This window comes from Lycium barbarum, chromosome 4 (genome assembly GCF_019175385.1).
Source record: "Lycium barbarum isolate Lr01 chromosome 4, ASM1917538v2, whole genome shotgun sequence".
Classification (NCBI taxonomy): domain Eukaryota; kingdom Viridiplantae; phylum Streptophyta; class Magnoliopsida; order Solanales; family Solanaceae; genus Lycium; species Lycium barbarum.
The window spans coordinates 84,360,146-84,372,209 of NC_083340.1; the positions used below are offsets into that span (position 1 = coordinate 84,360,146).

General features: G+C 36.3%; 1 protein-coding gene across 1 annotated transcript; it reads right to left on the reverse strand.

Moving 5' to 3' along the window:
* Window positions 1–3,964: 3,964 nt before the first annotated feature.
* Window positions 3,965–11,266, reverse strand: LOC132636118 (protein PHOX1). The gene is made up of 4 exons (XM_060352823.1): window positions 10,947–11,266; window positions 8,614–10,642; window positions 8,101–8,334; window positions 3,965–4,325 (listed from the first exon to the last, which is right to left on the reverse strand). Exons 2-3 carry the CDS (start codon window positions 10,562–10,564, stop codon window positions 8,192–8,194), a joined length of 2,094 nt encoding a protein of 697 aa, XP_060208806.1. The 5' UTR covers window positions 10,565–10,642; window positions 10,947–11,266; the 3' UTR covers window positions 3,965–4,325; window positions 8,101–8,191.
* Between the last annotated feature and the right edge of the window lie 798 nt (window positions 11,267–12,064).

Genomic DNA, 12,064 nt, shown 5'->3' on the forward strand with positions numbered 1-12,064 from the left:
AAACAGTGGTGTTGTCATAAACCAAATTTCTAAGGCTAAGTGTTCGGCACCCAATTACCCTGAATCGAGATAGTTATTATTTAATTATCTTAAGTATGAATGATAACTTGAAAGAACATAAAGGAACGGAATATCATAAATCTAACATCTCGATATAATATAAATGTCTGAAATTTTTCAAAGGTGCTAAGTCAAACTGATACATCATAATGTTATCAAAACATCTATAAAATCTCAATAGTCACCTCTGTGAGAGAGAAAGGGAGGGGGCTCGAAATCTCTTAAAAAGTTAAGCTACAGTAAAAAGAATGAAAAAAAAAAATTGGCTAAATTTGGTAGACGGAGATTGCGCCGTAATTAATTTTTATTTTAAGTTCAATAAATATGAATTTAATTAATGGTCCAATTTTATTAAGTTAGTTTACTAATTTGGGCTTCAAATGATGAATTCACTTCGTTAAGCTCAAAATGTCATAATATTCTGGAGGCCTAAATTGGTGTCACGTGTCAAATGATATGACATGTCAAGTCAAATAAATGACACAGAATCATGCTACGCATGAAATGACAAGACATACCTGATCAAACCAAAGGCCTAATGAACATGTGTCATGTGGTACAATTAATATGAGGGATTCATTTTATATATATATGCTCTTCTTTTTTATGAAGTGGTGTTGTCACAACTAGGGTGGGCGTTCGGTTTTTCGGTTCGGTTTTATCAAACTTCGGTTTGGCTATTTCGGGTTCGGTTTTTTGAAGGTGGACACCGAACACCGAACCAAACTAGTTCGGTTCGGTTTTTTAAAGTTCGGTTCGGTTCGATTTCGATTTTTTCAATTCGGTTTTTTGGATATAATATTAGAAGCGATTCCATTGACACTAATTCATATTCTCAAAAGCAATAAAACATAAAATTGATAAATTGAAATCAAAATCAAACAAACAGGATACACAAGAACAGAAAACTATAATCATGATATAGGATTACTAGATGTTATATACATACCGTAAGAATAATTAAAAAAACACATAAAGGACATACATTAATCCTAAAGACACATCCTAGTTACCTTTCTTTGTTAAGGATATTTGATTTTCTCAATTGAAGTGGAAAATTAGGGATACAAATGCAAAAGAGGACTTATTACAATTGGGTTTTTTTTTGCTTTAAACTTAATGGGCCTGAACTATTTTAATATTTTTTTGGGTAATGTATTAAATTTCGGTGCGCATTCGATTTTTCGGTTCGGCTATTTCGGTTTCGGTTTTTTTACAGTGAACACCAAACACCGAACCAAACTAATTCGGTTCGGTTCGGTTTGTTGAAATTTCGGTTCGATTCGATTCGATTTTTCGGTTTTCGGTATTTATGCCCAGCCCTAGTCACAACCCAAAATTCTAAGGCTAAGTGTCCAGCACCCAATTGCCTTGAATCAAGATAGTCATTATTTAATTATCTTAAATATGAATAACAACTTGAAAGAGCTTAAAGGAACGGAATATCATAAATCTAACATATCTCGATGTAATATAAATGTTTGAAATTTTTCAAAGGTGCTAAGTCGAACTGATACATCATAATGTAATGAAAACATTTATGAAATGTCAATAGCCACCTTGTGAGAGAGAAAGGGAGGAGGCCTGGAATTTCTCAAAAAGTTAAGCTACAGTAAAAAGAATAGGAAAAAAAAGAAATTGGCTAAATTTGGTAGACTAAAAGGCTGATAGGTATTGCGCCGTAATTAATTTTTATTTTAAGTTTAATAAATATGAATTTAATTCAGGGTCCAATTTTATTAAGTTTGTTCATTAATTTGGGCTTCAAATGATGAACCCACTGCTAAGCTCAAAATGTCATCATATCCTGGAAGTCCAGATTGGTGTCATGTGTCAAATAATATGACACGTTAAGTCAAATAAAAGATACAGAATCATGCCACGCGTGAAATGGCAAGACATACCAAATCAAACCAAAGTCCTAATGAACATGTGTCATGTGGTACAATTTACATGTTCCGACCAATCAAATATGGTCTCGTCACTACTTTAATTTGATTGGTCCGTGATTCGACTCAACCAATATCAAAGTAAAATTTGTTCTTACCTCAAATCTTCTCTGCACAACTATAAATAAGAGTCCTCGTGACCTAGAAAAGAGACCAAATCTCATAACAAAAAGCCAGAGAGAGCTTGTGAATCAAAAATCACAAATTTCTCTACAATTCACAAGCATTTAAGCATTCAAGTATTTTTCGACAAGTTCTAGAGACCAAGATGAAGAGTCAAGATCAAGCGCCAAGTGTTTGAATTCAAATCCATGTCAATGTCAAGTCTATCAGATTTAAGATCAAGCTCAAAGGACCTTGAATTTATTTTTGTAAAGAAGAAATAGAAAAATTATAGAAATTACAACATTCACTGTATTTGGAATTAAAAAAAAATACGCTTGTTTCCATATTATCTAATCTTAATTATTTTCTAGACTCAAAAGTTATTGTGTAAAGTACTGTTTTAAGTCTCTAAAAGATAATTACTAGGTGTATTAGATTCTAGAGAAATGTCCTTTTAGTATATTGCGCCATGTCGGTAGTGCTTCCTTATATAACGCCTGGATTTATGCACAATGCGACCTGCCAAAAAAGATTCTCTCCATATATAAATGAAATGGTGTTGATAATAGAGCAATGTTTCAATTATGGTTCCGTTAGTTGAAGCTAACAATTATTGGTGAGATATTTTTTCTGCGCGGATTGTCCTTCTTTTGGGGTGGTCTTTAATTTTTGGCCCTCAAATTACTAGTCTTTAAGTTCTGTCTTTCACTTGAAAAGTTGGTCGAAAATATCCTGAGGTTCAGGATTCGAACCCCCGTTCAGTCAAAAAAAAAATCACAAGGCAAGACTTTGCAAAAAAAATTGTCTTATGCTGCAGACTTTGTCTTAAGGCATAATTAAAAATCTGCCCCATAAGGCAGAACTTTTCGTTAAGGCACAGACTTTACCTTATAAGGCAAACTTTAATGCCTTAAGGAAAAGTTCTGTCTTATGGGGCAGACTTTTAGTTATGCCTTAAGCCAAAGTCTGCCCCATAAGGCAGAACTTTTCTTTACAGCGTAATTAAAAGTTTATCTTATAAGGCAAAGTTCTGCACTCTCTGGCAGACTTTTAGCTATGTCTTAAGACAAAGTCTGCCGCATAAGGTAGAACTTTTTGCAAAGACTTGCCTTGCAATTTATTTTTATTTTTATGACTAAGCCGGATTTGAACCCAGAACCTCAGGGTGTTTTAGGCGAAGGATAAAAATTAAAGACCAATAATTTAAGGGTCACAAACTAAAGACCACCCCCGACGGAGGCCAATCGTGCAAATTGCCCTTGGTGAGACACGATTGGACACTAGAAATAACTAAGAAGCAGGCTACTTCAATTGTCAACGAATCTTGATTGACGCATAATGAGGAATGAACTAACCCACGAGAGAAAAATAATACTCGTAATTAGTGTAATATAATTTTCATGAATTAAGTGCCAGCATAAAATTATTTTTTTGAGAGATTAATTAATGCGCCTTCTTGGTCTAATTTATCACACCTATTCACATATTATTAAACAAAAGAATTTATCACACCAATATTTTCTCCTTTTTTCCGCTGGTTTCACTTTCGTTTTCGTCACGCACTGCAATAAAAAGAACAGCACTAACGAGCAAGAAAACAAATGCTCTAACCAAATATTGTCGGGTATTTAAAATTTATTATCAAACCGAACTAAACTGTTTCTAAGTCCATTTTTGTACCGATTTGACTTGGTTTACCAGTTTGGTTCGACTTTTACATTTTTGTTTGAATACCGTAGATGTGAGTAAACTGATCTGGACACCACTGTTACCAAAAAAAAAAAAAAAAAACACAACTTTTGCCGATGAAGCAGCTGACAAAATATTATGCGTTGGCATGACAAAGGCAATGATAGAAAGGAACATCTCAAATAAACACTTCTATATATTCTGTCTCTGACTGAGAGAAATGAACATCCATTTTCTATTTTTAACAACAGCAACCTTACAAATATAATGCTATACTCCACTCTACCTTGAGCTTGTGTGAAAAAATGAATGCAAATAATGCAAATCACAAAAAGACCCTACGTTGGGTGGGCTTTGTGGTGAAGAATGACCAAAACACCAATGAATGATACCGAAAAACCTTCACATCTGAAACAAACCAATGTCTTCAAAATCCAATAGAGTGATTAGTCACACTCAGCTCTTTGCTCCTAAAGCAAAAAACTGATCATCAAGAAGTAATTCACAAAAAAATAAAAGAACCTGCAAAGAAAATGAGAAAATGTAGTTAGTAAGTAGATTAAGCATTTCAGGTTGGAGTAGGTTTACAGTGAAAATGCATGACTATTGATATGTAGAGGATATTTTCGAATGGACCCTTTACAACAAAATCAAAGTAAATGACAATCCACTTCCAGAAATAAACTAACAAGGACAGGACCTTTCTAAAGCTGCACACAAATTGTTTTGGCTGAAATCAAGCTCTGTTGTTGCACAAGCTAAAAGGAACAAAATGTGAACCATATTCAGCTGCAGAAGAGCAGGGTACAAATACGTGGATAACTGATGTCAATATTATAACGAAAGCAGCAAGGCAGCCAAAATAAGGTTCTGCATAGTTCCTGATGACTGTGTGTCACCAAATCTTGATTCTAATCACATAGAGCCAATGCACATCCTGATATGTGCATAATTACATTTTTGAATGCAAGCTAAATACCCCAATTAGTCCACTTGAATAGCAGGGGAAAAAACATTGAAGTGTACATGGATTATGTAACAAGCTTAATGTAATTGTGCTAAGTTGCGGATAACTGGGCCTAAGAGTTAACAATGACTATACTGCATTATATCGTTAGAACTCCTCTATACTCTATATGAGATTATCTTTCCATAACAAGGATGTAAAAAGCAAATATTTTTCTCTTCCTTGACCTCCAAATGAGCTGAGCTTTCTCCTAAACTCTTCTGCCGAAAACCTATGTGTTATGCAAGGGAATGGAGTACTAAACCATGTAAGTAGATGCCTACTTTTCTTTTTCTTGACAGAACAGCAATAAGGTTTATTTTAAATAGACAAGAAAAGTACAATCTAAATTAGCTACGACAGCAGTTAGCTGAAAAATGTTTTTTGTCAGGCTCTAACCCCCCCCCCCCCCCCCCCCCCAAAAAACATGAGGCAAGATTTCCAGAAAAAAGTCATCCGATAGAAAAGCAAAACGTTAAGATTTTACTTAGTTTGGAATCTTCAGGATAGCTCAGCCCGAGGAATAAGAAAAAGATAACCTAGATCAAAGACAATTTTAAATCCTAATTTACTGGTTTAGCACTCATTCACAGGCTATTCCAAAAAGCTGTTCACTTAGCCCCTGTCCGCTACTTCAACCACAAAACTTAGAATAAGACCTCAAAAGTATAAGATCTTGTCTAGATAAAGACCCATACTCTTTTTGATCATATAAAATTAATATTATCCAAATCAGTACGAAGATGGTACTGTAATGAGACACATAACAGTTTTGTTATAGTTCCTCCCCTATTTCCTCATATCACCCAAAAAAAATGTAAAATTTCTACCCTACAATCCTTGCACCAAATGTACAAATCTTGTAAACAACTATGGGTTACGTATGAAACATAAATTTTTATCGCCTCAAAACATCTTCTTTTAGCTCAAGCCAAACAGTCCATAGCATGCATAATGGAATAGTCTTTCAAAGAATCTTCAGACTTCTGCGTACTCTCTGGTCCTTGCCAGCTGCTCAACAAGCTCTTAACATTCATTGGCATGACCCAATCCACTCCAAAAAGGTTCAGAAACAGAGACAACATTTGCCATACTTGGTTGCAGGGAATAAACAGATGACTGGTGTTTACGATGGAACTCTGACAGAAAACATCTACTACATAGAGAAAACCTCTCCTCTGGCGTCTATCGTGAGTCAAACAGGCCTCTTTATCAATCCAAAGCAGATAACTTTAGGAGGTACATAGGTCTTCCATATCATTTCCCAAGGCCAGGTAATGACAAATAGTAGTCGTGTCATTTTTCAAGTATCTACTAATACTCTCCAAATATGCTGGAAAATTATGGTGAGAGGCTGCTTGTGGATGAGCATTATAAGAACTAGGGAAACCGTTAATCATTTTGTCTACAACCAAAAGCATTAGAGAATAAGATTTATCATTTGGTCTGCACGTAGTGAAGTCGTCAGGAGAAAATGCTTGGATCTTCATAGGCCCTGATCTTTTGTAGATTATTATTGTTAGTCTACTGAGAAAAACAAAACCTAGAAAAGCACTGACCAGGAAAGAACGTATAAGAGCTATTATCTTCTAGGAAAATTCCAGTTCTACGTCTAAACAGTCTGATGGAAACATGGCCCTGGTCTTGCTTTCAAATGGACACTACCCAAAAAGAGCTAGTGCAAAAACCTTAACTAGATGAAGTTCAATGGCACAATTTACAACATGGGACAAAGGGCATATAGCTAGTTGTCTGTAAAGTGACAAAATCCTCAAGTTGTCTATCAGCCAGATTCTGGAAAACTCAAACTCAAACTCAAACCAAGAGAAAACAAAATTGAGTCCGCTGAACACATTTGTAGTCTTCTACTACATGTTCACTTTAGGGAACAAATGCATATGTCTGTGTATACACATACCACGTCTCTTTTTCTCATTGCTTATCAGTCACCTAAAAAGAAACAGAAGATGTAACAGAATGGGTAAATTTGAATATCCACACACTATAAGAAGGTAAACAGAATGAGCATGGACTGCCGTTGTGCATTCAAGTGAATGACTGGACCAGTCAAACATCATATATCCAGAGGCTTGGTGAACTCATTCTAACCATTTGAATCACTTGTCAAATGTTTTTGAGAAAGCAATCACTTTGTCAAATCTTTGACACCTTCATCAGGAAAAGCTATGATAACCAATCAATCTGAGACTGATGTAGTCCACTCAGGTTCACCCTCCTCATATACCAGTTTGTTGAACTAAGCAAGTCCAACTGCTAGCTTAGACAAGTTGTAAGTTTCAATCTAACTAATACAGTTTTCAAGTGGTCAGCTAATGAAGACAAAAGCTGAAGAACTCCCAAACCATTCAACATGGGATGCATAATAAAGCTGTACCCTGAAATGTGGATAATTTTCCCAATCTAATAGTTGTGAATGGGGACAAGTATTAATAATAAAGACAAGAATAAGCTTTTTTTGCACTTCCAACTAGCCAGGATCCTAAGGAATATCCTTTTGGGTTCTAGGAGAGGCTGTTGTCACATTGCTAGAAACCCAGTTTGGTCAAGGGAATCTGCTAAAAAGGGAAGTGAACTCTCAGTATGGCATTACTGGAAATTCTTGGATGGGACAATCCCAAAGCTACAAAATCAGTGTCTTCTAATTGAATCTCCAAGGAGTACCTACAGCTCAGCTGTACTTTTGGAGAAGACTATTTGATTTTCAATTACAACTTTCTGTTTTTTCTTCTCATGCAGCCTCAGGAACTCAATTTTTCCATCCTCTTCCCATCAATAGATTCTGTGTATTCTATTGGAAAAGGGGAAAAGATAAACGCAAAAACAGAGTCTGATTTTATATCATCACCTGTTCAAAATGAAAGCTAGAATGACATTTTGACTGGTAATGACTGTGTCGCAAAGCCTCAGGCCGGCCAGAACAGTCACTCAATAGACGTAAATAGAAGACTTTCTGAAACCTATCATTATAACTAGTTCTGTTTTAGGTGATTAATACTTTAGTTAAAACGGAGAAACTTTGCATAAAATGACATCCTACTTCGAGTAATATGTATCTCAGGAGTATTCAGTTCTCTTTATTCTTCCCTACAATTTGAGTTGTATTTATGGTTTATGCATAATCAATTTAAGGGAGGAAAGAATAGACAGCAAAACATATCATACCACAACTGCAATGTGCTTCAACTTCCTCTCGCAAAATTTAGCAATAGTAGCATGCGAAGGATGAAGAACTTCATGTAAAACACCAAGAAAATGGAAAAGCTGACTGACCTATTAACTTGGCAACATACAGCCACACAAAATTGAGAGGTAATGCCAAATATCCTTTGCTCCGATGTAATGATCAACCACAGATATTGACTCAAAGATTTTCCAATACAGTGTGGAGATTTGGAATATGACGACGGAATAAAGGTTCTAGCCTGAAAGCTGGCACCCCAGTCTGCCACTTATTAGTATCATACATCTCTTTCCATGCCTGTACTATCTCATCAACCTTGAAACCTGGAACGGAACACGTCCAAGATGGTAAGGAAATATATCACTTAATTCAACATTAAAAAATATAACAACAACAACAACAACAACAACAGCCCAGTGAAATCCCACATCTTGGGGTCTGGGGAGGGTATAATGTACGCAGACCTTACTCCTACCAAGGTAGGATGGCTGTTTCCGAGAGACCCTCGGCTCAATAGAAGCATAAAAAGGGGGTCAGATAAGGTTAAAAGATTTAAAATGTAAACTAGAAAAATAAATAAAAACAAACTGTGCATATTTTACCTTCAAGAGCAGTTTCATTGGAACAGTGGTTCTTTATCATAACGGCGATATCAATTTGAGATGCTCCAGCTAGCTCAAACTTTTCCATTGCAATCTCCAAACATTCTTCCCAAGTTGGTAATCCCAGTTTAAATTCCACCACAGAACGTTCATAGAGAATGGTACCCCATAAGAGGTAAATCTGAGACCTCATGTTTGCAGCCTGCTCTTCAGCTTCTTCAGCTGGTTTATCTTTTAGTAGACCATCCAATCTCATTTTCTGCAACAGAGCTTTATATTCTTCATTTTTGGAGAGTCCATTAAGACGCTGTTCTTCCATCTCCTCCCACATTTCCGTTCCTCTTTCCATGCTATCCTCAGCCTTGTTATACAGCTCCAAGATCTCTGCACACGTCCCTGTCTCTAACTCAACTTTACTTCCAATCAAATAGTACCAGCAGAGTTTTGCATGTTCAAACTGCAGCTGACCAAGTGCAAGAAGGCCTTCATAGAAATCTGGCTTCAGCCTAAGAGCTTCTTCGTACCTACGTCCCGCCATTTCATATTCTTTAACTGCCCATTCATATGCAGATTTAACCTGTTCCAATACAGACTCCCGAGAACTGTCTTCAGTAAAGTATACCCGCTTCCTTGCTCTGGACATATGAACATTTCCCCAATTAAACAAAGACAAAGCTGCCATCTCTTGGAACTTAGCTGCAGCAATTCCAAAAAGCTCTTGTGCTTCTTCACTTGTAATAGTGTCCTCCATAGTTTCAGAGTATAGTTTCATACCTATCTCATGAAGATCCAGATATGGATCGCAATCAAAGCCAACATGATTTTTGAACAGCCGTGCAAATTGGACGATCCAGTCTTCAACACAGGTTGTCCCTTTATTCAGTTCCCTTTCTTTCTCCAGATGCCCATCCTCTGTGACTATAGTTGATTTGTAGCTGCTGGAATTTATATCATCTTCACCACTCATTCCCTCATATAGAGGTTCTTTATCTGGCGTAACTTCTACTATGTAGAGTCTTAAAGAACTCTGAGGACCAGCAGATGATTCAACCAACCTAAGCTCATCAGTGGTTGTGATAGTAACCAGGTCACCTTCTTCATCCCTATACTTTATAAGCGCACCCTTCAAGTTTGGGAATCGGTCCAGAACAATGTCTCTCACAAGTCTAATACTGCAACCCACTGGTAATTCTGCCCATCTAATATCCTCCTCAAGTATCACTTTGACTGTTCTTGACACCATCTTTTCTTCCTTAACGCTTCTTTTCTCCTCCACAACCACCTTGTCCTCAGCCTTCTTTTCTTCAACCTCCTCAACCTTCTTTTCGTCAACTTCCAAAACTTTCTTTCTGTCAAATCTGTTGCTCTTCTTCTTTTTCGACTTATCCTTTACAACCTTGGTAGGAATTGGAGGCTCAACATATTCTGGGGGTAATACTAACTCTTCAATCTTTAGACCTTTCTCTTCCATCGCCTTTTTAACCTGGCCTGCAATCTCCAGTGCAGTCAAATTGTTGGGTTCAATACTCAAAACACGGTTAACATCCCTTAAAGCCAACTCCAGCCTATTCAATGACTCATAACACTTTGCTCTCTTCAACAAAGCTTTACTGTACTTTGGAGCAACTTCAAGTGCCAAGTTGCATTCATTAATGGCTCTTGGGTACTCGCCAAGGCCAATTTGCATATAGCAAGAAGCCATGTTAGTATGCAAATAGGCAACATCAATATGGTTCCCCGGAAGCAACTTCAGAGCCTTCTCATACTTCAACATAGCACCCTCGTGATCACGCTTCTGAAACAGCTTGTTCCCTTCTTCCTTCAATTCTTGGGACATACTGATGAATACGGCTGTGTCTTCATCAATCACTTTAGAGGCAGCTTTACCATGTTTCACATTTGAATCACTGGATTTTGATTTAGTGGGCTTCTTCCCAGTGGGCTTCCCCATTTGGTTTCTCTATACTCCACTAAGCTATCTCTACAAGTCAAGACTCCAAAATCAAAGCTTCACAACTTTGATTTACTCCTAAAAGCAACAAATAATACCCATCAATAATCAATTCAACCAAATAACACAACAATCAAACTAAAACCAGAAAGCTAAAGCTACAGTTCAAAAAACCAACATAGAAAACTTAATCAAGAATAATATTGTCTTTTTTATTCAGAGATTTCATATCTAATGAGAATGTTATTTTGGCAAGAACAGGTAAGACAATATCAGCTGGTAGTCAGTTGAAATAATTCTGATACCAAAATATTTACACCTTGCAGAACTTTAAATCACAATAAAGTGAAATTAAAAAAGGAAGAAGAAAAAGAACTGTTACCTCCAAATAGACGTAAAACACTATCAACCCCCACAATTGATGAAAGAAAAGTAAGATGATAGAGTAAGAGAGAAGCAGAAAAAGGAGAGCAGCTTTTAGATAAGGAGATGTTGGTGTATTGGAAAGAAAGAAACAAAGAGAGAAACTTTTAAGTGTTTTAGTTGGGTTGTCTGTCAGAATAACAAAACGGCGGGCAATGAATGAAATAGAAATGTTCAAAATTGCTCTTCCTTGAAATAGGGTTTCCCTTTCTCTCCCATATTTCCTGGCTTCAACGTCAACGCCCTCCATACTCACTTTCAACTTCGGCGCGTCACTTTCACATTCCCCACCCCACTTAACTTTTACGAGACCCCATGTGCTTATAAGAGTCCGGAACCAAAATGCCCCTAAAAAAATCACTTTGAACCAAAATATTCTAATAAAAACAAATATTACAAAACTACCTTTAGCGCTGCGCTAAAGCAGTTCACGGAGACGGAGCCGTTAACTGCTTTAGCGCAGTATTTTACTGCGTTATAAAAGCAGTTAAAAAAAAAATCTATAACGCAGTAAAATACTGCGTTATCGAAACAGTACAAAAAAAAAAAATTGCCCAACTTTATTTTTTGCAAAACTTAGTGTTTTTTTACTAATGATTAGTCGTGTGTCAAGACTCCGAAACGTCAATATTTTATATAGAACCTGATATTTTTTTCTGCGTACAATAATGTAGGCTCAATACATCAAGGATACGTAAACATTCGGATCGTCATTTTAGGAGTTGAAAAGGTGCCCGAAGTAAATTTTGTTTGTAAACTTTAGGTTTAAGTGTTCTATATACATAGACGTCCATTTTTGTTTGAAGACTTGTTGTCATTAGCTTAAAGTTTTTTATTTTTAGGGTTTAGATTTAAGTGTGTTATTTCGAATATACGCGGTTTTTTTCGCTCGGACGTCCGATTTACGCGATTTTTTTTTTTTTGCAACATATTCGAAAGAAAGTTACGCATTAAAAAATAACACACTTAAGGAACTTAGTGTTTTTTTTTTCCATAAAAAGATCGCAATATCTTATTTTAATAAATCTTTTCTTTGCAGCGCTTAGTGTTTTTTCCATACTTTGACCAACGATTAGT